This window comes from Corythoichthys intestinalis, chromosome 3 (genome assembly GCF_030265065.1).
Source record: "Corythoichthys intestinalis isolate RoL2023-P3 chromosome 3, ASM3026506v1, whole genome shotgun sequence".
In the NCBI taxonomy this organism is placed as follows: Eukaryota; Metazoa; Chordata; class Actinopteri; order Syngnathiformes; family Syngnathidae; genus Corythoichthys; species Corythoichthys intestinalis.
In genome coordinates, this window is record NC_080397.1 from 55,362,216 (window position 1) to 55,390,141 (window position 27,926).

General features: G+C 39.7%; 1 protein-coding gene across 5 annotated transcripts in view; it reads left to right on the forward strand.

Annotated features, from left to right (window-relative positions):
• LOC130912987 (mitochondrial import receptor subunit TOM70-like) overlaps positions 1-27,926 on the forward strand; it is a 112,114-nt gene that overhangs the window by 50,030 nt on the left and 34,158 nt on the right. For all 5 annotated transcript variants that reach the window (XM_057831209.1, XM_057831206.1, XM_057831208.1 and 2 more), the window contains 4 exons: positions 10,612-10,746; positions 20,868-20,975; positions 21,046-21,168; positions 21,235-21,332. In XM_057831209.1, coding sequence (XP_057687192.1) covers positions 10,612-10,746; positions 20,868-20,975; positions 21,046-21,168; positions 21,235-21,332 — 464 coding nt within the window. The remainder of the gene's footprint in view (positions 1-10,611; positions 10,747-20,867; positions 20,976-21,045; positions 21,169-21,234; positions 21,333-27,926) is intronic.

Consider the following 27,926-nt stretch of genomic DNA (forward strand, 5'->3'; position numbering starts at 1 on the left):
GATTACTGCCCTCTTTATGTGCCCGGTGTTCTGTCAAATTTTCTGACCGATCAGAAATTGCAACTTTGTGTTAAAAATAGCCGCGAATACAAAGTAAACACTACAAACTTTCTTTAAATAAAGGACTACTTATGTTTGATCATTGCTAGGCATGTAAAAAGCTCTCCTCATGCACATTAGCTGCACGTTAGCCGCACAACAACTGCAGCCGCCCTCCTCCGGGGAACGAGCTTTAAATTGCTCTCCGCCGGGCGGTTGGCCGATCAGCGTTGACAATCGACATGCCAGTCGTCATGTCAAATGTTCCGGGCTAGTTATGTGTGATTTTCCACTTTGAAGACTTTGAAACATCACTCGGTTCGGGTTAGCATGTCGGCTAGCTGTCACGCCTGCCATTGTTTACATTCTCCGAAGCCGGGGAAGGGAAATGACAGAAGCACGATTTAGGTGTCATAAAATATCGTTCGGGAGGTGCGACAGTAAAGATGAAGTCGACAGTTTTGACCATTATGGAGTAATTTTGCCGTGTCGTCCTGAATAAGTGCATTTTTATTATTTCATATTCCATTTAGCACAAGACTGTTATTTGTCATGACCATGCCATTTATTTAGCAATTGGGGAAAAATACTTGGATAAAAAGAATATCCTGTAAAAATATTGAAGTAAAGAGACAGAAACAATGACATTTTGCAGCTCTCTTCGTCGAGTTTTCCTCATTGTGAATAATTCCCCCTCAACGGGCTGACTGGTCCTTCTCAAGCCATTTATTTAGCTATTGGGGAAAAATAATTGGATAAAAAGAATATCCTGTAAAAATATTGAAGTAGAGTGACTGAAGCAATGACATTTTGCGGCTCTTCGTCGCGTTTTCCTCGTTCTGAATAATTGCCCCTCAATGGGCTTAATAGTAAAACCCATGAGCCCTTTCTCCCGCTGACGTCATCCACCTGTTGTGGACGTTAGAGCCCTATAATGGTAGGCGTGGCTAACCGGCAGATTAAAAGACTAATTTCTTGTCATCTGCGCTTTGCCAAATTGTTGTATATAGTCAAATCGTCTCAAAATACGATTCAAATTAACATAATAATCCTATTTAAGACTTTTTTTCTCGTGTCGTATGCACTTTAAATCAATAGAATGTAAAAACAAAGACAATTAAAATTATAAAAATTATACATAAAAATCGCATTTAATCACAAATAGAATAAAAATAAAACAAAAACTACTACTATTTTTCGGACTACGAGTCACACCTGTGTATAAGTCGCACCAGCCATAAAATGCCCAATGAAGAGGAAAAAAATGTATAATTCGACCCGGAGTACAAGTCGCATTTTTGTAGGAAATTTACTCGATAAAATCCAACACAAAGAACAGATATGTCATCTTGAAAGGCAATTTAGTATAAAAATACAATAGAGAACAACATGCTGAATAAATGAACAGTGTACAGTGCATAAACAACGAAATGCGAATATACTGTCCTCACCAGGAAGCTACGGCTCGGTCCTGGCTATACAGCGAACTCCCAAATGACGATGCTGGACGTCCGTATAATTTGCTGAATCAATGTGGTGCTCGATACCAAATAGGTTTGCGTCAACGTAAATAAATGATAATTAGGTGCTCTTACAGCAACCGTTAGCATGCGTTCGCTAGCACTAGCACATCGTTCAAACAACCACACCACTGGCTCTAAGTGTGCGGGTGGAAAACACAACAACAACAACAGAAAAGATGATACACACAGGCGTTGCCTCTGTAGAGATATTTTAAAAGCATAAATGATGAACGTAGGTTCGCAGCAGTGTTTCTCTCTCGCTAACTCGCCCACTCACTCAAAGCTACGTAGCTGTCAGTCTTCTTCTGGCGTGTGAGCGCTCTTCTTCACGTGAACAAGTGCGAGTGCGCCCCCACGTGGGCGTGAAAGTGCCACAAACTAAAAACATGCATTTCAATATAAAATAGTCAATAATAAAATTGAACACACATTGCCAAAGGCAGAACGCGAACGCGGCCATAGCTATTAAGAGTTATTCAGATAACTATAGCATAAAAAACTTACATGTGACATGTGAAATGATATCATAATGTGTTAATAATTTCACACATAAGTCGCTCCTGAGTATAAGTTGCACCCCCAGCCAAAATATGAAAAAAAACAAAAAAACTTATAGTCCGAAGAATACGGTACTAATAATTTAAATCAGTAATGGAGATAAGCACAAGAGGAATAGAAAGCAAGTAGATGGAAATATGTAGACAGTTATGGATATGCAGTGCTAAACAAAGCATTTTTAGCCCTGATTTAAAGGAGCTAACAGTTTGAGCATACTTCAGACCTTCAGGTAACTTTTTCCAGAGGTAAGAAGCATAATAACTAAATGCTTTCTCACTCTGCTTGGTTCTTGTTCTTGGAACATGCAGGAGACCGGTTCCAGACGACCTTAGAGTGTAACGATTTCAAAACCGGTGTAATGTGGTCCATTTTCCTTGTATTTGTGAGCATTCTATACTAGCTGCAGCTTCCTGACTGATTTTTTAAATTTCTTTTATCAAGACCGATAAGTATACCGTTGCAATAGTCCAATCTGCTACAAAAGCACTTTTAAAAAAAACAACAACAAAAAAAACGGTTGCTACAAATATGAAGAAGACAAACTTTACCTTAACTCATTTGATTATAGCCATCAGTTGTCTGAAAGTGCGTATGACACCAAAAAGCATGTTTATTTCATACTTCACGTGGTGTTTTATGATTATGAATGAAATGGACTGCTAGGATGTGTGTGAAAGCGATCGAATATGTTCAATTTTTGAATCCCGCGCCATGAAAATGAGTTACTTCCGGCTCCAGTCTCGGGTTTAGGACGAATGCGAATGTGACGTCACTCGGGTCAGCATCTCACAATACAGCATTGCTTTACAGCATGCAGATGGACTGTGGATTCAGCTGATTTTGCAGTTTTTTTTATTTTTCGCATCACGCCAGCCAAATGGCTGCAGGCTTTTGTAACTACACCAGGGAGAGGTGTGTGAGCCTTTTTGGGTTTCAGAAAGTTCCCATACACCCCGAGATCAGCCAAAACAAATGTGCGACAACTGTGGGACCATTGGACTTACGAAGAAGTGAGTAAACATCGTGTTTTGTATTATGTCAAATACTGGGATCATGGCACACGTTTTAATACGGAGGTGGCTTGCATTTTGTGGCTGACATGCTCCTTGTCAACCGAGAATGGCACTCGGCCGACGACTGGTGGCTTGTCGCACCTCCCCCCGCCGGGAGAGCGCTACACTCGGCTTATTGCCCTCTTCGTGCGCCCTGTGTTTTGTCAAAATTTCCACCCGATCAGAAACTTTGTATGAATACAGCGATTACAAAGTAAACACTACAAACTTTCTTTAAATAAACTAATTACTTACGTTTGATCATGGATGGACATGTAGAAAGTTCTCCTCACAAACATCCTGCCATGTTAGCTGCACAACAACTGCTCTCTCACTGTTTACGTCTTCACCGTGTAGTTAAGCATTATTTTACGCCATATTCGTGTTGACAATATTGCAGCGACGCACTCCTCCGACATCGGCCGGTTTGTCCGGCAGAAATTGTCCAGCTGCTTCCCCGGCAAACATGCTCTCCTGCCCGCAGCAGGGGACAAGCTTTAACTTGCTCGCTGCCGGGCAGGTTGCCGATCGGCGAAGACAATCGACAACTCCGCCGCCGTGTAATATGATGCCGGGTAGTTTTGAGTGATTTTTTTTGCTTCGAAAGCCGAGAATAGACTTTGAAACATCACTCGGTTCGTGTTAGCATGTCGGCTAGCTGTCACGCCTCCTGGTTTGTATACGCTGTCCTAAGTCGGGGCAGGGAAATGACAAAAGCCGGACTACTTCCGGTGGCATAAAATATCGTTCGGGAGGTGCAACAGTAAAGGTGAAGTCGACAGTTTTGACCATGAATAATTTTGCCATGTCGTACTGAATAAATGCATTTTTAATATTTCATATTCCGTTTAGCACAAGACTGTTATTTGTCATGTCCATACCATTTATTTAGCCATTGGGGAAAAAATACTTGGATAAAAAGAATATCCTGTATAAATATTGAGGTAGAGAGACAGAAACAATGACGTTTCGCGACTCTCTTCGTCGCATTTTCCTCTTACTGAATAATTCCTCTTCTATGGGCTGAATTCTAAATCAGATGAAACCATGACCCCGCCGACGTCATTCTCTTGTTGTGGAAGCTAGAGCCCTTTAATGGTAGGCGTGGCTAAACGGCGGATTAAAAGACTTAATTCCTCGTCATTTGCGCTTTGCCAAGTTGTTGTATACAGTCGAATCGTCTCAAAATGATTCTAATTCACATAATAATGCTATTTAAAATTACTCCTGTTGTAGGCACTTTAAAATCTCCATACTAACTCGGAGTTAAAGGCTGTAAGTGCTAGCGCTACCATGGCAGCTTCGTTGTAACATAATGTGGATGTCCTTTCTTTTTAAATCTCTCAAACTACTCATGGCTAGCTTTAACTTGTTCTTCTGTCGTGGTAGAAATCATTAGTCTTCTTTAGCAATAAAATCCCGATAGTGCCTCACGAACACAGCAAGCAACTCGCTAGCATAGCAACTTCGTCAAAGCAAAATGTGGCTGTTTATTCATAACAAAAAAATGCTTGGCCTCAAAATTTTCTTCTGTATTATCATAAAACATCTTGTCAGCCTTTACTGGTGATTAGCTCGCCTTCTCACAAATGATGCCGTGGCAATGCTAGCACGATAATGGCAATCCATGATAAACGCGGACTGCTACACTTTATTCAAGAGTGTTGTTATATAGTAGCACACTTCTCCTAGTAGGCAGAGACACTAAATCTACCCAAAGCCAGAGGCGTAGCGTCCCATTAGGCATACGCAGGCAATTGCCTAGGGCCCCCAGTCAGGAGAGGCCCCCAGAGGATCAACAGATTTGGCACACAAAGATTTAGCACACTCAGCTTCACCACACTGTCGTAGCGACAAGTATTGGGAGTGATTCAATGCTATGGAATCATTTGGCAGATAACTAACAATTCTCTTATCAGTTCCAATGAGCATACATGTTTAACCCTTTAACACCTAAGCCTATTTTGGCCGAATTTGCATGAATTTGATGTTGCCTTTATATTTCAAAGAAACAATTGTTTACAATGGCCAAATTTGTGTCTTTTTTCAAGACACCTTGAACTTCATGTCTAAACTGTTGTTTTCTTCACTGACCAATTATAATCCACATTTTGGACCCAAAAAGACAAAAAAAATCCCAAAATCTTTTTTCAACATTTGTAATGTTGACGTCCCATTGACAACCAAACGTGCTCGACCAAACGTTTTGAAGTTTGATAATATTTATTCAACTTGTTAGGATAAACATTCAATAGAAAAACATAAGATTGAATTGTTTTATGTTTGACAATTCAACACAAACAGCAGGTATGGTAATAGGCGTTTTTGGCCTTTACACATACTATGGTCAAAACAGGTTATGTATTGTGCAAAATAGTGAGAAAAAAATGTATATATATCATTTAACACAAAAAGGGTTTGGAAGACATCTCTTTGTGAAGTTAGGTGTTGTACCCATCACCTCATCAAAAGTATATATGCAATCAAGCTTCTCGAACACACATCTACATTAAAATTGAAGATTATAGTGAAGAAAAAAAATATATAACATTGAAAAAAGGTTTTTCAAAAATATTGACAAGTAGTTCAATCCAAATTTTTCAGGCATGCCACCCAATAAATTTTTTTTTTTTTTTTTTTTTGCGCACTCAATAAAGCTTCTTGAACAGGTCACGGAGCTGCGTCACACACCTCACACAGCCTACTCTTTCGCCGTTTGCGCACTGCTGTCACTTCTACTCACCGAGACGCCGACTCATCCAAAGAAAACAACGACAAATACGGCTCATCTTCTTCCTTGAGTTAATGAAATAATGCATTAGCTCGTGCTAAATGTAGTTTTAGATTCATTCTGCACATTTCAAAGTCGCTCGCAACCCGCCGTTGCTTGCTTCGCATGCCTCCCTTTCAATAGTTGGCGCCTCGCTCGAAAATTTATTAAAAATGATCACATTCGGTTCGTCCTTCTTGACATCACGACTCTTGGGATAAGTAGTCTTTTGTGCTGCTTTCGGTTTTGAAAAAGGACAAGAAATGTTGGAGATGGATACATGGTCCATGCAGCATTTTAATGCATATTTATGAGTACAATAAAAGTATAAAACTCAAATGACATTATCTCCCGTTTTTCTTGGCCGATTGACTTCAAATAAAAACTGGTTTGGACATCAACTTCCGCACTTTCAAACGAGACCAACCAGCGGCACGTGAGTATTGTATTTACAGCGTAACAAAGCTTCACGGACGATATGCGTAAATGCGTCGCTGACGACTCGTTCAGTGTTCAAGGATTAAGCAAGCCCAAATAGTTTAGCACTGCATGTACATGCTAGGAGTGATTCATTAAAAACATAAAGAAAAGTCCTTGCGATTGTATTATATGTTGGTTTTCACAGGCCACCTCATTATTCATGTGACTACTTAAAGAAATGGTGATTTTTCCGAGAAAGTCTATTAATGGGTCTATCGTATTCCTCGTTGAATACTAAATAAGAAAAATATAACATATATGCATCTAAAATAATCCTAAACGATTTTATTAGCAATTTTAATGCTCCTTTTAGCAAGGTTCCATGGGTATGCGGTATGCCACTGCGTACGTTCCCATAGCAACTAGTCCTGTTATTGTACTACGTCACAAGCGCTGCATATTCTGAGAACGAGAATAGGCGTAAGGTGCGCATTACGAGCAGAGGACGGCCACCCCACCTGGTAGAGGATTAATCTGTGCATCCATGAACGAATGTAAGTATTTCCTCTTCATGCCATAAAGTTCTTATGATAAGTTAGAGCCGTTATCAGCGCAACCGTTTTGTGTTTTTCCTGTTACGTCGGCTGGTTGATCCCACTCATTCTCGCTGCGTAGAGGAGAGCGTTCTTTATATTATACTCGCATTGCACATTTGCTTTAAGAGGGAAGGTGTTAGTTTAGCATCTTAAAATGATGTTGTACATCCATATGAGTGTAAAGTGCTTAGTTTTCGCCACTGTTATGGCCAAGATGACCTCACGCAGCGCGCACTCAACCACTACCACCTTCGTGTTCATTTTACTGCGCAAATATGTACGTACAGTGCTGCTCAAAAGTTTGTGAACCCCCTCAACATTTTGGAATTTTCTATTATTTCAACCTGATTTCCTAATTTAATCAGAACTGTTATTTTTTATATGAAATAACAGGTATAGCTTAATCAATTCAGTAGTTTTTTTTTGTTTTTTTCCAAAATTGTCCAAAATTGAACTGTTTGGTCACAACCAAAACCGCCATGTCTGGCGAAAAGTCAACACTGCATACCACCAAAAGAACCTTCTCCCAACAGTGAAGCATGGAGGTGGGAATGTCAAGATCTGGGCTTGCTTTTCATCCTCAGGACCTGGACAACTCCACATAGTCCAGGGAATCATGAATTCTGAGGGATATTGTCAAATCCTAGAACATAACCTGACGCCATCTGTTTTGAAGTTAAAGCTTGGCAGAAGGTGGATCATGCAACATGATAATGATCCAAAGCATTCCAGCAATACAACCAAGGAATGGCTGAAAAAGAAGAAGATTCGTGTTCTGGACTGGCCCAATCAAAGTCCTCACCTAAATTCCATTGAAATGCTGTGGCGGGACCTGAAGCGAGCAGTTCATGCCAGACGCCCATCAAACCTCTCTCAACTGACTGCGTTCTGCAAGGAAGAATGGGCAAAAATCCCCCAAAGTAGATGTGAGAGGCTGATTAGTCACTACAGAAACCGTTTGGTTGAGGTAATCTCTGCAAAAGGAGGCGCAATATCCTATTAACTGAAGGGGTTCACATACTTTTGCACACATGATATCTGAGTTTTTCTTAAATCAACCACTTTTGTTAAATAAAGAATGACAATATAACTATTTCTTTTGTTTCAGTCCATTATTTGGAATGTCAGTATTGTGGATTTGGGTATAACTTAACATTTAATAAGGTTATTTTAGTTTTTTTTACAAAAAATCTGACCATCGCTGTGGGGTTCACAAACTTTCGAGCAGCACTGTATGTGTGTCATGTGACTCAGAGTGAGAGTGGGCGGCGATCGGGCCTTTTTTTAATTGGCAAAATCAAGAGAAGTTATCCGTCTGGGAATCGAAAAAAAGAAAAACTTTATATATACATTTTCATCTGGGAATTTTTTCAGAAAGTGTCAGTCTCCCTCAGGGCAGCTGTGGTTACAATAGAACGCTTACATCCACTGAGTGTGGAGTGAATGAATAATGCAATTGGGGGGGGGGGCACTTTGAGTGTCCTAAAAAGCGCTCTATGAGAGCGAGGCGTTATTAGACTTTTATTAAATATGCTATTGCTCCAGATCGATCGGGTCCGATCACGTCATTTTCAAAGTATCGGAATCGGCAAAAAAATATCGGCCATGCCTTTTTTTAATATATATATATATATATTTTAATTAGATCGTTTTCTAATTGTATTTAAAGTTACAGACAAAATATGCTACACTCATACAGAGTCTTTAGATAAGGCTTAACGTAGGGTTATCATAAATATCCTGATGGCGGTGGTAAGTAATGAATTGATAAATGTGTCATGTTTCAATATTTAAAAGCTATTAATATTTGAGTTGCATGCCCCTTTCACTCATTGTCATACTCAATCTGTTGTGACGCCGTTTTACCTACATAGAGAGCCAAAGGCAGTGCTAAATGAGTAGAGTGAATTTTGGCAGCCTTTCATACCGTCCTTCATTTGACTATAACCTTACAAATCCTCTCCCTCTAAGTAGGATTGTCATGGGAAGCAATGTGGTAATAGATTTTGTCTAAACACTAGGGCTGTCAAAATTATCGCGTTAACGCGCGGTAATTAATTTTTTAGATTAATCACGTTAAAATATTTGACGCAATTAACGCACATGTCCCGCTCAGACAGTATTCTGCCTTTTGGTAAGTTTTACAGCAAGGCTTTTTGTGCTGCAGCACAACAGCGAACTCTTGTGGTCGCTTTGCGACATGGTATATTTTTTTCTTGCCAGTTCATATGGCTGCACGACGTCTCGGGCTGAAGCCTACGTTGTAATGTTGTGCTTATATGATCCTTGGACAAGATTTGACTGTAAGTATGGTTGTTGTAAAGAATGTACATATTATGTTAGTAACCGAAATGTTCTGTTTTTTGTATGAGATGTTTTTTGTTTATGTTTAGTGAACCTGGATAGCGTGCTAAGCTAACGTTGTTGCTAATGCAATGCTTGTGTACTTTTTTTTTTTTTTTGTAGTTTTATGACGGTCTAAAGAGGACAATGGTTTGAGGCTATTTTATTAATAAATCAGATGAAAAAGGAAGAAGTCTGATTATTAAGGCGTCGTTCACTAGCTGTCTAGCTTTGGAAAAAGTAGACGCTTCGGAGTGAGGACAGCATAGACAGATTTAAATGACAGTAGAGTGAAATGCCCACTACAGTCCTTATGTACCGTATGTTGAATGTACAGTGGGGAGAACAAGTATTTGATATGCTGCCAATGGATTAAGTGTATCAAATACTTGTTCTCCCCACTTTATATATCGTTCTTGTGTCTTATTTTTCCATTCCAACAATTTATTTTACAGAATATATATAATTTACAGAAAAATATGGCATATTTTATAGATGGTTTGGATTGCGATTAGTTGCGACTAAATACGATTAATTAATTTTTAAGTTGTAATTAACTCGTTTCAAAATTTTAATCGTTTGACAGCCCTACTAAACACCTTAATTTTTTTCTCAACGCAGAGATGATATATGCATTGTCAGCACGACTCACAGTCATGGTTTTACTTCCCATCATGGTTCCACTTTCCCATCATGCCTTGGGGCATGCTGCAGTATAATTTACTGAAAGCTCAACAAATACACTAGATGTCAGTATTTAGTCACAATACACAAAGTCCCAAGTCTTTCTATCCGTGGAGCCCTCTCACAGAAAGAATGATAATAATGTAAATGCCATCTTGAGGATTTATTGCCATAATAAACAAATACAGTACTTATGTACTGTATGTTGAATGTATATATTCGTCCGAGTTTTATTCATTTTTTTCTTAATGCATTGCCAAAATGTATATGATCGGGAAAAATTATCGGGAATGATTGGAATTGAATCGGGAGCCAAAAAAAGCAATCGGATCGGGAAATATCGGGATCGTCAGATACCCAAACTAAAACGATCGGGATCGGATCGGGAGCAAAAAAACATGATCGGAACAACCCTAGCTCCAAGTCCAACTGTCCCCCTTACTTGCACATGCTCAAAGGGCCCCATGTTGCCTGGGGCCCCCGGGGACCCTTGCTACGCCTCTGCCCAAAGCCCCAACATCTAAGCATGGTGGCCTGCCAGCCTTATAAAGCACTGGGTCAAATCCTATTTGAAATGCTTCCTCATACACCTGCTGATTAATTTTCTTGTCCATGGTTGCCCGCAGCTGCGTGCCAACGCTCTCATCAAGCGTGGGATCCTGTACAGACAGGATATCCGACACTTGGCTGCCAAAAAGCACTTCAACATCGCAGCAAAGATCGACGCATGCAATCCCGATGTGTACCATCACAGCGGGCAGGTAGGAGTTACCATAGGGTGTCCATATTTTGATTTCCAAAAAAGAGGACACTCGGCCCGGCCTTGAAATACTTGAATTTTACTCGAAGATCACTCAAAGATGCCTATATCGCTTTATTGTATTTAAAGTGTGCCATAAAAAATACTGTATATGGCAGAAAACACAGACAAGGCTGAAAAAAAGCAGTTTCTGCTCTTGCACTCCTCTTTAAAAGAAACTGCTGTATTTTAAGCCAAAACAACTGTTGTTTGATAGAGCAATATGTCTATATGCTGCCATAGCAGATTCATGGCGCGAACTATTTTTAATTTGCCCGTTTTACCCTGGAAACCCCCGTTTAGACGTCGCGCAACCGTTTTTGTTTCAACCCAGCCATGACAACAAGGAAAGTATATTATTCAAAATGTCTGTCATTTTTAGCTTTGAATCATTCATTCATGTCTAATATTTTATTTACTCGCATATTTTAAACCTTTAAAGAAATTACAACACAGTGAAAAAAATGACGTCTGTATAAAAGTCAGGGATATCGACATCATAACTTTCGCTAAATTGTATTTTTTGTTTTTGTTTCGCATTTTCCCCGATATGTTAGATGATAAATAATCGATACAAATAAAGAACAATTGAGGGGGAAAAAAAGGTTTAAAAGGGTAAATATATGAAAATGAAAATCTCGATGTCTGCGATTTCTGCATCAAGACCCTTGTTATATTACCGTGTTTCACCCATAAGATCCAGCTGTGGCCATTCACAGCTGTGTCTTGACACTTAGTGATGTATGCGACATGGAGTTTTTGGATCGAAACAAGGTAAGTACACGATTATATCGCATTAAAGTCATAGGGTCTGTAATTCTGCTCTGGCGTGCTCTCACGTTCAGATAGGGTTTTGCTGTTTTAAAAAAAAAAAAAAGCCCTCCTGTCCAAAGTTTTTCTTCCTTTCCAATGATGCATCACACATGCATATCGGACAATTTTGAAATTTGGCCAAATTGGGGGTCTTGGAGAGAAACTTCAAGTCACCTGAGTCTTTTCCGCCTTAGTATATACAGTTGTGGTCAAAGGTTTACACACACTTGTGAAGAACATAATGTCATGGCTCTCTTGAGTTTCCAGTTATTTCTACAACTCTGATTTTTCTCCGATAGAGTGATTGGAACAGATACTACTTCTCACAAAAAACATTCATGAAGTTTGGTTCTTTTATGACTTTATTATGGGTTAACAGAAAAAGTGATCAAATCTGCTGGGTCAAAAATATACATACATGGATGTGAAAAAAAGAATCATTGACTTGAACAAGTCAGGAAAGTCACTTGGAGCCATTGCAAAGCAGCTGCAGGTCCCAAGAGCAACAGTGCAAACAGTTGTTTGTAAGTATAAAGTGCATGGCACTGTTTTGTCACTCCCACGATCAGGAAGAAAACGTGAGCTGTCACATGCTGCTGAGAGAAAATTGGTCAGGAGGGTGAAGATTCAACCGAGAATCGACAAAAAGCAGATCTGCCAAGAATTAGAAGCTGCTGGAACACAGGTGTCAATGTCCACAGTCAAGCGTGTTTTGCATCTCCATGGACTGAGAGGCTGCCGTGCAAGAAGGAAGCCCTTGCTCTAAAAGCCGCACCTTAAGGCTCGACTGAAGTTTGCTGCTGATCACATAAACAAAGATAAGACCTTCTGGAGGAAAGTTCTGTGGTCAGACGAAACAAAAATCGAGCTGTTTGGCCACAATGCCCAGCAATATGTTTGGAGGAGAAAAGGTGAGGCCTTTAACCCCAAGTACACCATGCCTACCGTCAAGCACGGTGGTGGTAGTATTATGCTGTGGGGCTGTTTTGCTTCCAATGGAACTGGTGCTTTACAGAGAGTAAATGGGCTAATGAAGAAGGAGGATTACTTTCAAATTCTTCAAGATAACCTAACGTCATCAGCCCGAAGATTGGGTCTTGGGCGCAGTTGGGTGTTCCAACAGGACACTGACCCCAAACACACATCAAAAGTGGTAATGGAATGGCTAAATCAGGCTAGAATGAAGGTTTTCGAATGGCCTTCCCAAAATCCCATTGAGAACTTGTGGACAATGCTGAAGAAACAAGTCCATGTCAGAAAGCCATCAAATTTAAGTGAACTGCACCAATTCTGTCAAGAGGAGTGGTCAAAGATTCAACCAGAAGCTTGTGGATGGCTACCAAAAGCGCCTAATTGAAGTGAAAATGGCCAAGGGACATGTTACCAAATATTAGCGCTGCTGTATGTATATTTTTGACCCAGCAGATTCGATCACTTTTTTCTGTTCACCCATAATAAAGTCATAAAAGAACCAAACGTTTTTTGTGACAAAGAAATATCTGTTCCAATCACTCTATCAGGGAAAAATCAGAGTTGTAGAAATAACTGGAAACTCAAGAGAGCCATGACATTATGTTCTTCACAAGTGTATGTAAACTTTTGACCACAACTGTATTGCCACATAGTATATATTATATACAGTGGGGCAAATAAGTATTTAGTCAACCACTAATTGTGCAAGTTCTCCTATTTGAAAAGGTTAGAGAGGCCTGTAATTGTCAACATGGGTAAACCTCAACCATGAGAGACAGAATGTGGAAAAAAAAAACAATGTCACATTGTTGGATTTTTAAAGAATTTATTTCCTAATTGGAGTGGAAAATAAGTATTCGGTCACCTACAAACAAGCAAGATTTCTGGCTGTCAAATAGGTCTAACTTCTTCTAACGAGGCTCCACTCGTTTCCTGTATTAATGGCACCTGTTTTAACTCATAAATAAAAAAATAAAAAAAAATACACTCACCGGCCACTTTATTAGGTACACCTGTCCAACTGCTCGTTAACACTTAATTTCTAATCAGCCCATCACATGGCAGCAACTCAGTGCAGTGCAGTGCATTTAGGCATGTAGACATGGTTTAAGACAATCTCCTGCAGTTCAAACCAAGCACCAGTATAGGGAAGAACGGTGATTTGAGTGACTTTGAACGTGGCATGGTTGTTGGCGCCAGAAGGGCTGGTCTGAGTATTTCAGAAACTGCTGATCTACTGGGATTTTCACGCACAACCATCTCTAGGGTTTACTGAGAATGGTCCGAAAAAGAAAAAATATCCTGTGAGCGGCAGTTCTGTGGGCGGAAATGCCTTGTTGATGCCAGAGGTCAGAGGAGAATAGCCAGACTGGTTCGAGCTGATAGAAAGGCAACAGTGACTCAAATAAACACTGTTTAAATTCGAAAACAGGTTGACAATTTATTTTGACAATTTATTCGTCGACAAAGGTAAAAACAAGGCAAAAACAGACGACAGAGGGACAATTCTGGATCCAAAACAAGGCTACATGTTTCCGAGCTGAAGAAATCTGTCTTATCTCAGTGTCCAGTCTTTTTAAAGGGGATGTTGCGGCAAAGGGGGTGTGAGACATCAATAGAACCATTATGCGCCAAGATAACAAATATTGATAAAGTTAACAAAAAAATCAATCACATTAATGAGCAATTATCGAAAATAGATCGAAAATGACAAACATTACCGAAAGTGTTACGGAAACAGCCGAATGGGGCGGCGACGTCACGACAAGTGATTGAAAGTCGAGGCGGAGCTAGGTGCCATTGTTTTTTTAACGACGAGAGAGTAGCGTTGGGGTTTGTTTGACCAAAACATCACAACAATGGTTCAAAACTGCTGTGCTATGTGGTGTACAAATAGTTATTTATCGGAATATAGTATCCATGAGTTCCTGAACGCGAAAAAAAAGCTGGACTACACAGAAAATGGGTAAAGTTCGTCCGTGCAAAGAGGGCTAATTTTCTAGACACAGCCTCCGGCACACTTTTCTGTGGTGCACATTTTCCAACTGAAAGCTTCTCGAACTATGGACAAGAGAAATCGGGTTTTGCTAAAAGATTGCTGCTCAAAGGAGATGCGGTGCCGACCATACAGGCACAGCCGCCTAAATGTCCCCAGATATCAAGAGAGAGACGATGACTGCTAAATGAGGCTAAAGCTAAGCAAAGGAGGGAGCAGGCAAGCTCGAAATGGCCAGAGTGAGTACTCTTTTATAATAATAATAAATAAAAAAATGTCACGCATTGGATACAGGACTCGACACATGTAAAAATTATCGTTCGTAAAATATATAGAACAAATCCTCTGATCCCGTTCATATGTGTGTCTGTTGGCAGAGCGAAAAGCTATGATAGCGCAATAAATGATAATTATTCTATGCATTCCTTTATTTTGCAGTCACGGTGTATCAGCTTCACAAAAAGAAATGCTAAACAAATCATTGGTGTTTCCCACACGATCTGCTGCCGATGTTTCATCAGTGTCATTGCTCCCCTCAATGACCGTTTCATTACGCTGCATTGGCGTTCGTTTGGGCTCAAATTGGTCACCTATAACACCGATTAAAGTTTTGTAACTCTCCTCGTCACCATTAGATGAACATTCGTTACATCCTTCTACGTCGGATTCGTCGCTGAAACTAGAAACGAAATTGTCTGCCATCATCGCCGCCATTCAGTATTAAAGCACTGAGCCTTTTTCTTGTTGAAGAAACACCCCTCACTGTCAATTCTGAATTCTTTTTTATTGACAACGAGGGGTGTTTCTTCATGAGGGAACCTGGAATATGTGCAGGACTAACACAATACATCAGCATAAACAGCTCAAAACACCCCTAATTCTCCCCACACTAGAAGGAATTATATTGATGCAGACAGGCGCTGCCCCTCTAGTGGACGGTGGCACTCTCTTCACTTGTCACTCGTGACGTCACGCACACAATCTGCCAGATCTCGGGCGCCGGTCGTTTTAGCTTGACAATCGAGCCAAATTTCTCTCATTTTCTTGTGTGTAATTACACGAAGTGGCATGATATGAATATAAAAGGCATGCGTTTATGGATAAATGATGGAATATCAAAATTTTCCCAGGGCACTACATCCCCTTTAAAGTCTTTGCTGACGCGGGTCATGTCGAAGGTGTGTCTGAAGGTGGGTCTGGGCGTTGCTTTTTGGTCTTCCCCTTGTTGGCCGGTTTGAGGCGGCTTAGGTTCGTGCGCGGATTGGGACGCCCGCTATCACTTTGCTGTCCGGGCTGGTTGTACTTGTTTTAGGACAAAGCGCTTTGTCCTTGGAGTTTGCTGGGAGAGCAGATTGCCAGAGTTGGTGCGTCACTCTTGTGATAAGACGGCATTGTGTATCTCTTCTATTTCTTCTCATTAAACTATGGTGTTCTATTTATTTTATATTAGTAGCGTAGTCCTACGGTAAATATGAAAATGATACTATTTCCTGATTAATTATATTACGTGTGTTAGAGTAATGCAAACAGTTAGATGGTGCCAACCTGTACCATATGTATGTGTTAGACTATATATGTGTTAGACTAATGCAGACAATTATATGGTGTGTACGATGATGATATCGTTTCTCCTTCAACACCCGTTACAACCAAGGTAGGCAGAAGAGCATCTCTGAACGCACAGTACGTCGAACTTTGAGGCAGATGGGCTACAGCAGCAGAAGACCACGCCGGGTGCCACTCCTTTCAGCTAAGAACAGGAAACTGAGGCTACAATTTGCACAAGCTCATCGAAATTGGACAATAGAAGATTGGAAAAACGTTGCCTGGTCTGATGAGTCTCGATTTCTGCTGCGATATTCGGATGGTAGGGTCAGAATTTGGTGTCAACAACATGAAAGCATGGATCCATCCTTTCTTGTATCAACGGTTCAGGTGTAATGATGTGTGGAATATTTTCTTGGCACTCTTTGGGCCCCTTGGTACCAATTGAGCATCATTGGAACACCACAGCCTACCTGAGTATTGTTGCTGACCATGTCCATCCCTTTATGACCACAATGTACCCAACTTCTGATGGCTACTTTCAGCAGGATAATGCGCCATGTCATAAAGCTGGAATCATTTCAGACCAGTTTCTTGAACATGACAATGTGATCACTGTACTCATATGGCCTCCACAGTCACCAGATCTCAATCCAATAGAGCATCTTTGGGATGTGGTGGAACGGGAGATTCGCATCATGGATGTGCAGCCGACAAAACTGCACCAACTGTGTGATGTCAATATGGACCAAACTCTGAGGAATGCTTCCAGCACCTTGTTGAATCTATGCCACGAAGAATTGAGGCAGTTCTGAAGGCAAAAGGGGGTCCAGCCCGTTGCTAGCATGGTGTACCTAATAAAGTGGCCGGTGAGTGTAATACATGTACCGTATTGGCCCGAATATAAGATGACCCTGATTATAAGACGACCCCCTCTTTTTCAAGACTCAAGTTTGAAAAAATACTTTTTGAACCCTAAATTATTTTTTATACAGAAAAAATAAAACGGTACATTCTAAACAAATTATTATAACAATATATTTGAGAGAAAAAGCATGTTATTTTGCTTCATTCAACTCTTAATATCTGAACATTTAAATATGTAAACTTAAGTGGAATCACATTTGTAAATGAATGACTTCGGGTTTTTGAAATGTAAATAAACAAATCTATTGTTATGAAACAACAAAATTGCAATAACTGCACTAACCATCATAGTGAAATATAACTGTAATGGTAGTCTTGAAACAAATCTGAATAAGGAAAAACATAGCAATAAAGTAATGCCAACTGGTTAAACTTGAGATATCTGAGATGTCATGACAGAAAATCACTTCAATGATATCTGGCGCCATCTAGCGTCGTGAATGGGTAAAATGTCTAGACCGCTGAGATCATGACAGAACATCGCTTTATTGATATCTGGCGCCATCTAGCATCGTGAATGGATATAACGTCTAGACCGAGATTATAAAACGACCCAGCTTCTTCAATCTGATTTCAATGCAAAAAAAACACCGTTTTATGTTCGGGCCAATACGGTATATATATGGTGGAAAACACTCAGGTGACTTGAAGTTCTGCTCTGAGACCCCCAATTAAGCCAACTTTCAAAATTGTCCGATTTGCATGTGTGATACATCATTGGAAAGCTTAAAATCTCCATTGGCAGTGTATCAAATACTTGTTCTCCCCACTGTATAAGCCAATATAGACCAGACACATGATCGACATTAAGAGATAAACTTGAAAGGGTTTATGGAGCACTATAAACTAAGCTTGAGAACGATAAACCGATATGACCGGATATCCGGTTTTACAGGTGAGAGATACAGCTGTATCGATTGTAAAGTTACCATTCGACAGTAATTTGCCATTAAATATTCAACGAACCGATAGTAGAGCTATAATTTGGCTATCGCGAGCACAAGAATCGGCTTCTAATGCCTAATTCAATGCATTGCTTAATGGAATGATAATTTAGCTTTTACTTCACTTGCTGCGCTAGTGTCAGTCACCACACAGCGCGCTTAGATTGAGACCGCACGCAAGCTATAATACGGACAAGCACAACTCATGGTATGGTTGCCTCTACTTCCCATGCATTTCGGCAGAACCGCTACTAGTCGCCGTCATTGCCCGATCGTCACGGGCGTGTCACAACGCGAGAGCTAACAAAACCACTGTAACGCACGCAGCGTAGCGTTTTCTTCACAGCCCAAAACGAAAACGAAACCGGTAGTGGCAACGAAGCAACATGCTAAAACAATGGGCAGTTTGAGCACTGACGCCAGCGACGTGCAGCGATTGATTTTCAACGCACCCAGGAAATACAAAAGTCGGACTTTGAAGTGAGGAAGGCAGCCAGATCTGTTCCCATGAGACAGAGCTAGTGTGAAGTGAGGAGCGGTACAGGGATCGTGAGTTTTTAACCCTGGAAAAATAACCCACTACAATGGTGGAAAGGGCAGCATGCTCCTTTGGAGAGTTTTTTCCCACGAAACGCAGTCTACTTAAACATTAACATGTGGATTAGTTGATCTTCCTCAAGAAAAAATCTACCCTTCAAAAAAGATATGGACAGTGATGAGGAATAAAAAAAAATGTGTAAGCACAGGCATAAGTGAAAGACTCTGCTGTGTATAAGGTAAAAGTAATGATTATTGACCTGTCTGTCTAAAATGCCATGTTTTTATTCCCCCAATTATACCAGTGGTAAAGCATAATTTATTTATGATAACATTGCGGGTTTAATTCTTTTTTTTTCTAGAGCTGCTGTATATAATTAATATTTTTTGTTGGTAAGATGTTTACGTTGAAAGTTGGCACTTAAATTGCTTACCTCTTGTGTTTGAAACACCAGGAAATACACTAATTGATTTACTGCACTTTATTGTTGTCTGTCACTGGAGTTTTATTTGATTATAAATCCCATCCAACAAAATGACGGTCATATAGTAAGCCTTATTTTTATTTTTTTCATAAAAAAATAAAACATAACATTGGTATGAAATTTTGTTGTTTAATTTTGCTATTAGAAATGTGGTCTTTTTTATATGTATTATATTATACAAATGTTTACTATCGTATTGTTTTCACTCTGTATCGAACCGTATCGTTCTTAAACCGTATCGAATCGGTCGGCCTTAAAAACGTATCGTTTTTTAATCGAATCGTAACCTGTGTATCTAGATACATATCGAATCGGCTTCATGCCAGAGATTCCCATCCCTACAATAAACTAGTGCTGTCAAAATTATCGAGTTAACAGGCGGTAATTAAAGTTTTTAATTAATCACGTTAAAATATTTGACGCATTTAACGCATGCGCAGAATGACCTGCTCATGCATTGCCTCAACCGCAATACAATGACGCTGTTTTTTGCGAGAGCTAAGAGGCAAAAAAAAAAAACCCAAAAGGCGAGTGGACACAGGCATTCATTGGACGGCGCCGTTTATTGGCATAAGCTTGGGCAACTCCTTCACAATAAACATAAGTATCATTTAGGGAAAGCACAACAAAAATAATATTCCCATCTCTCAAAAAAAATGTTCACAAAAAGAAAAGTGCTTCAATCTGTATTAATGAGGCCCTATTCTCACACAGTTAAACAAAAATGCAAAGAGAACTGGCATTCCCAATCAAAATAGCTATGCAAAATACTCATAAACCTTACTGGGACTTTGGTCAAACTCTATTCAAACATTTCGTTTAGCTCAACAAATACACTGGATGGCAATATTTTTTCACAATATACAAACTATCAGAGGTCTTGTTCGTTGTGAAGCCAGCACTCAAATGAATGTGAATCACAATAGACCCAGTCTAAAAAAAAAAAAAAAAAAACGGCTACAACGTCAGTCAAGGGACAAAACACACACATTGGCCTGCTTTCTTAGTAATTTAAAACTCACCATTGACACCTTGTGGTGTATTTCAGTCTTGCGTAGTTAAAGGCACTATGGAAGAACGGCTGTGACGTCACCGCTCGGCGACGTCAACAATGGCGAGCTACTAGATTATTTTTTTGATTGAAAATTTTACAAATTTTATTAAAACAAAAACAGAAGGGTTTTTATATAACATTACTGTAACTTGTACTAACATTTATCTTTTAAGAACTACAAATCTTTCTATCCATGGGTCCCTTTAACAGAAAGAATGTTAATAAAGTTAATGCCATCTTGTGGATTTATTGTTAGAATAAACAAATGCAGTACTTATGTACAGGGTGTTAAATGTATATATCCGTCTTGTGTCTTATCTTTCCATTCCAACAATGATTTACAAAAAATCTGGCATATTTCAGAGATTGTTTGAATTTTAATTGTTTGATAGCCCTACTATGAACGTCACAGAACTACTCCTTATTGTGGTCTCTAACTGCCTGATCTCTCGCCAAACCGTCAACCCAGTAGATGGCGGTAATCCCCCATGATGCAAGGCGTAAACTGGCAGCAAAAAACAAGTTGAAGACTTACTCCTTCTCCCGCTAATACTCGTAGGAGCCACGTCAACGCAGGCAAGTGCTGCCCCCCAGCGGCCAAAGGGATTCTCTTCAAATTGGTCCCGTGAAAAATCATAAAAAACAGATTTTTTCATGAATTTATAAAACCCGGCTGGACGGTTAAAATAGGGTATCAAAAGAGGACTTGTCCGAGCAAAAGAGGACGTTTGGTCACCCAAAGCAAGCAGCTTTTCATACAGCTGGAAATCTCTCCAAAAGGTGACATACTGCGGTTCTATTTACTCTCAGCTTAAAATGGACCTGCGCCTGGTGGATGAAGCTGTAGAAGACTTTGACAAAAGCATCCTGCTCAGACCTGACTTTGCTCTCACCCAGGCGCAGAGGTCCTTCGCTCTGGTGAGTTTTCATGACCATCCATCACGTTTGTTGAATATTTTGGGTTAAAAGCGACAATTGTGGTCTTCAGTACAAACAAGCATACACCGAGCTCTGCCCATCCAAGACACACGTTCAGAAAGCCATGGATGGATTCGAGGACGTTATCAAAAGGTTTCCCACTTGTGCAGAGGGCTACGCACTATACGCTCAGGTAGCAATGTGTATTCATTCTTACTGTGACATCTAAACTTTAACATTCTTTCGTTGTCTTTCCCAGGCTTTAACCAAGGAGGGACGCTTCAGAAAGGCAGACAAGATGTACGACAAGTGTATTGAAGTGGAACCAGACAACGCCAACTATTATGTTCACAAAGGGTAAGGGCGACGCTCTTAAGCAGTTGCCCCCTGGTGGCTTAAAAGTGTCGTTGCATGTAATTGACTTTCCTATAGAGCCTACCCACGTACGGTATGGTGTATGGTTCCGCCCACTAGTCCGTCATTTTGACTCTGTATTAGCATTGTTTTCAATTGATGGCGGAATTTAAAATGCATTTCATGGAAGACCCGGTGCTTTCTGATGCCGCAAACTCACTGGATCTGTTGCATAAAAGGCGTTATGAGGAAAAGCTTCGTTCTATACAGTCGCCAGATCCATATTTGATGCCTAAATCGATGATTTTTGACCGGCTGCCTTCGCCGTCTCTGCCTGACCCTGATATTTACAACTATCTTGTCCACACAAAATCAGCCTATTCTCTCGAAAGTTTGAAAAACTTTAAGAGCTTGGAGGCTTATAAATGCTACGTTGCTGGGTGAAACAGGTCCTCGTACACGAAAATTCGGCAGGAATCTTGTGCTCGGAAGGTGAGTTACGAAATTTTCAATTCAAAATCTTTTGTTCTTGCTAACATCCACTGTCAAGTCTAATGTATTTCATGTCGTTTGTCAATGGAGTTAAGGCTTTTAATGTTTATATGGTTTAGCGATAGAGCTCTCACTACATACATACGTGTATGTTGTCGGCGATTAGCCTAGCAATGATCTTAATTGTGGTTATTTGTCAGCCCCGTAGACGAGGTCAGTTTCTGTCACTTGGTACCAGCTAAATATTATTCAAAAAATAACGATGGTGGAAGAAAGGGAAGTCACAAACATCTTGAATTTGAAACTATGTCGTACTACGTCGTATGTTGTCGGCGATTAGCCTAGCAATGATCTTAATTGTGGTTGTCAGGCCAAAACTCTAAATATATATTAAATGCATCTTGCCGGATATAAAATGACTACTACATAGTCTGTGGTGATTTTTTTGGTGTCCAGTTTTCACGTCGAATTGCAGCCGTCCATTTCGCTCTGCTCTTTGGATCCCTCGGAATACGGTAAAACTTCAAGTCTCTCCTTCCATCTTCTCTGTTAGTGCAACCAACAGCTACACACGCCTTCACCATTTTGATTATTAATGTTAGGGAGCAGAAAAACACGCCGTAAATAGGAGAAATGTACGTAGCCGTAACAGGTTAACACTATGTTTTGACGGACAAGTGGGCGGTACCACGTGAGTTGTGACGTCACGTGGGTAGGCTCTATATATGTGTACCGGTATATGAAAATGGCGGACAGCACAGACAAGACTAAAAAAGCAGTTTCTGCTCTTGCACTCCTCTTTAAAAGAAATTGCAGTATTTTAAGACTAAACAACTGTTGTGTTTGATAGAACAATATGTGTATATGCTGCCATAGCAGATTCATGGCGCTTTAAGCCCGCAAACTATTTTAAATTGGTCCATTTTACCCTGAAAACCCCCATTCACAGACATCACGCAACCGCTTTTGTTTCAACCTAGCCACAAAAAGGTAAGTAATTATTGTTATTATTCAAAATGTCTGTCAGTTTTAGCTCAGAATTATTAATTGATGTTTAATATTTAGTTCCAAAAAGAAAAATGATTTTTAAAAAATGAAAAAACAAACAAAAAAAACATAAAAAAAAAAAAAAACTCGCAAATTTTAAATTTTTAAACAAATTACATCACAATGAAAAATTTGGCGTCTGTAAAAAAGTCACGGATATCTACCTCATCACTATCACTAAATTATATTTTTTTGTTACTGTCACATTTTTCCCGATATGTTAGATGAAAAATAATTGATCCAAACAAAGAAAAATGGAAAAATAACGTTTAAAAGGGTAACTATATGAAAAAGGAAAATCTCGACCACTCCTTGTTGTCTGCAATTTCTGCATCGCGACCCATGTTATATCACCATGTTTCACCCATAAAATGTCCAAAAAATCCGGCTGTGGGCATTCACAGCTGTGTCTTGACACTTGGTGATACATGCTACATGGAGTTTTTGGATCGAAACAAGGTAGATACGCGATAATATCTCTAAATAATAATATCTTAAAATCGTGGCGTCTTTAATTCTGCTCTCGCCTCCAGATAGGGTTTCGCTGTTTAAAGAATATATTTTTTTTTAAAATGCCCTCCTGTTCAAAATTTTTCTTACCCCAGAAAATTGAGATTTTAAGCTTTCCAATGATGTATCCCACATGCAATTTTGAAAGTTGGCCAAATTGGGGGTCCCAGAGCGGAACTTCAAGTCACCTGAGTGTTTTCCGCCATATACTGTATAGAAATGTTGTAAAGCAAGAAAACAAAAAAAGATATTTTTCAAATGGGTCAAAATTATTTTTCGAACAGATCATGTGACTTGCACTTTAGACGGTCATTTCCTTTGCATATTATTAAAATAAATAAATAAATAGGGGAGGGCAATTTTATTTTTCAAATGATTTTTTTCTTTGATTGATTTTTTTTGGTGGGGCGGGGGGGGGGGGGGGGGGGGTTATTGACATGTCCTACCCATAATATGACCCAAACACAAAAGGGATTGCTCAAATCAGAACTTTTTTTAAATGAAAAATGAAGTGTTCAAATGCAAATTTTGGAGTCCCCAATATTTTTTTGCATTCAAAAACTTTTTCTTTTCTATGATTGAAATTTTTCTTATTTTGATTGAAGTGATTTTTCTTTCGAAAATACATATATTTTTTTGTAAGAAGCAACTAATTTTTAAATTCAATAATAAAGACACAAATGTCCAAGCCAAAATGTGGCCCAAACACAAAACATTACTTTCATTTAAAAAAATGCTCCGATCCCCCAAAATTTTTTTTGACTTAAATAAAAAAAATAAAAAAAACTTCAACTAAAAAATAGCTTTCAAATGCATTTTTTTGAGTTTCAAATTTATTTTTGCATTCAAACATTTTTTGACTTTTTTTTTTTTTATTGAAGATGTATATTTTGATTGATGATACTATTAAATTTTTTTTTTTTTGATCGAATAATGAAGACACAACTATACCTCCATATAGCTCCTTCCAGGAGATAACATTTTTGACTGAGGTAACAAGGCACCGTCTAACTGTTTGCATTACTCTAACACAGGGGTCCCCATCTGCCGGGCCGCGGACCGGTACCGGTCCGTGGCGCATTTGCGACCGGGCCGCAAAGAAAAAATAATTTAATAACGACCGCATTCTGGCCGAATTAACCCTGTGCCCCTGCTTAACACACCAATATCTCTGTCTACTCTAGATATAATACTACGGGATAGATTACAATGTTGTCATAGAAGTCCATTGATTGGACTGCTAGCAGTACATCTTGTTTGTGTATATAACATATCTATGTGCGCTTGTCCTCGATAATAGCGTATTACTAGGCCGCGGCGCAGCACATTTGTTCCCGGAAATAATTAGCCCCCACACGAGCGAAGATAACAGGAAAACAGACGTCTTTGGAAATATTTTTACGGGGAAAAGGATATTTTTACAGTGAAAAGGGCACCTGACGAGCCTACAACTCGAAGACCCACGAACTGCGAAGGAGTGGATTCGAGACCTGTTTGTGAATAAACAGAGAGATCGCAAATGACGGCGTCATTCTGGAATATCCTGACATCGCGACAAGAGCGTTGAAAACCTTGCTACTAGGGTTGTTCCGATCATGTTTTTTTGCTCCCGATCCGATCCCGATCGTTATAGTTTGAGTATCTACCGGTCCCGATATTTCCCGATCCGATTGCTTTTTTTGGCTCCCGATTCAATTCCGATCATTCCCGATAATTTTTCCCGATCATATACATTTTGGCAATGCATTAAGAAAAAAATGAATAAAACTTGGACAAATATATACATTCAACATACAGTACATAAGTACTGTATTTGTTTATTATGACAATAAATCCTCAAGATGGCATTTACATTATTAACATTCTTTCTGTGAGAGGGATCCACGGATAGAAAGACTTGGGACTCTGTGTACTGTGACTAAATACTGCCATCTAGTGTATTTGTTGAGCTTTCAGTTCAGATACTGCAGCATGCCCCAAGGCATGATGGGAAAGTGGAACCATGATGGGAAAACCATGATTGTAAGTCATGTTAAGAATGGATATACCATCTCTGCTTTGGGGAATAAGTTATGGAGTAAAGACAGTGAATATTGTCACTTTGCTTCTCTACATTATATCCCATGATTCTTCGAGTCATAGGGAGATCGATTTAGAGATTTCAGTTAAAAGTGAAAAATTTCAAAAATTTTCATAAATCACTCTACTCAAGTAATGCTGTTATTCATCTCTTGATATAGCTAAAATAGCGTCGCAATCAATTGAGTGCGGCATCGAGTGAAAGGGCTATGCAGCGCAAGTATTAATAACTTAAATACTTCAACGTGACTCGTGTACCAGTCAAGTAAATGCCGCCGTTTTCGGGATATTTATGATAACCCTACGCTAAGCCCAAACTAAAGACACTGGATGAGTGTAACATATTATGTCTGTAACGTTAAATACAATTAGAAAACGATTTATTAAAATATATATATATTTAAAAAAGAAAGGCATGGCCGATCAATTTTCAGCCTATTCCGATACTTTGAAAATCACGTGATCGGCTCCCGATCGATCGGGACATCTCTGCTTGCTACAATTTCCAACATCGTATCTTTGTGAAGCGGGCTTCTTAATTAATGTTTAACGATAAGGTGAAGTCGTTAATGGTGAGTGCGGTGTGCAGCTGTTGTGTGAAGCTTACATGGCAGGATGAATCTGAGGAGAACTTTTCTACAAGTCCTTCCATGATCAAATGTAAGTTAATATTCCTTCGTCCTCCATCGTTGCAACTTTTGATGGGTTGCAAAATTTGTCAGAACACCGATCCGTGAAAAAAAAGACCCAAATAACACCGGTCCGTGGTGCAAAAAAGGTTGGGGACCCCTGCTCTAACACAGGTAATACAATCAATCAGGAAATAGTATCATTTCTCATAGGTACTGTAGGATTGTTTGTACTATTCTAAAACTCCTAACACATTCATTATAGTAAAGCATCTAACTATAGTTTAGGCAGACTTCACTCCATGCCCTTGGACACAGTAAAGTGAATCACCTTATCAGCCCTGAGGGCTCATGAGGGGGAAATGAAAAAGATGGTGCCGTTTCTCGTAGGCACAGTCTAACCGTTTGCAGTACTCTAACACACGTAATACAAACAATCAGGGAATAATATCATTTCTCATATGTACTGTAGGATTGTTTGTACTACTCTAAAACATCGAATAGATAATAAATAGCACACCATAGTTTAATGAAAAGAAGCAAAATAGATACAGTGCCTTGCAAAAGTATTCGGCCCCCTTGAACCTTGCAACCTTTCGCCTCATTTCAGGCTTCAAACATAAAGATATAAAATTTTAATTTTTTATCAAGAATCAACAACAAGTGGGATACAATCGTGAAGTGGAACAAAATTTATTGGCTAATTTAAACTTTTTTAACAAATAAAAAACTGAAAAGGGGCGTGCAATATTATTCGGCCCCCTTGCGTTAATACTTTGCAGCGCCACCTTTTGCTCCAATTACAGCTGCAAGTCGCTTGGGGTATGTTTCTATCAGTTTTGCACATCGAGAGACTGACATTCTTGCCCATTCTTCCTTGCAAAACAGCTCGAGCTCAGTGAGGTTGGATGGAGAGTGTTTGTGAACAGCAGTCTTCAGCTCTTTCCACAGATTCTCGATTGGATTCAGGTCTGGACTTGGACTTGGCCATTCTAACACCTGGATATGTTTATTTTTTAAGCATTCCATTGTAGATTTGGCTTTATGTTTTGGATCATTGTCCTGTCGGAAGATAAATCTCCGTCCCAGTCTCAGGTCTTGTGCAGATACCAACAGGTTTTCTTCCAGGATGTTCCTGTATTTGGCTGCATCCATCTTCCCGTCAATTTTAACCATCTTCCCTTTCCTTGCTGAAGAAAAGCAGGCCCAAACCATGATGCTGCCACCACCATGTTTGACAGTGGGGATGGTGTGTTCAGGGTGATGAGCTGTGTTGCTTTTACGCCAAACATATTGTTTTGCATTGTGGCCTAAAAGTTCAATTTTGGTTTCATCTGACCAGAGCACCTTCTTCCACATGTTTGGTGTGTCTCCCAGGTGGCTTGTGGCAAACTTTAAACGAGACTTTTTATGGATATCTTTGAGAAATTGCTTTCGTCTTGCCACTCTTCCATAAAGGCCAGATTTGTACAGTGTACGACTGATTGTTGTCCTATGGACAGACTCTCCCACCTCAGCTGTAGATCTCTGCAGTTCATCCAGAGTGATCATGGGCCTCTTGGCTGCATCTCTGATCAGTTTTCTCCTTGTTTGACAAGAAAGTTTGGAAGGACGGCCGGGTCTTGGTAGATTTGCAGTGGTCTGATGCTCCTTCAATTTCAATATGATGGCTTGCACAGTGCTCCTTGAGATGTTTAAAGCTTGGGAAATCTTTTTGTATCCAAATCCGGCTTTAAACTTCTCCACAACAGTATCTCGGACTTTCCTGGTGTGTTCCTTGGTTTTCATCATGCTCTCTGCACTTTAAACAGAACCCTGAGACTATCACAGAGCAGGTGCA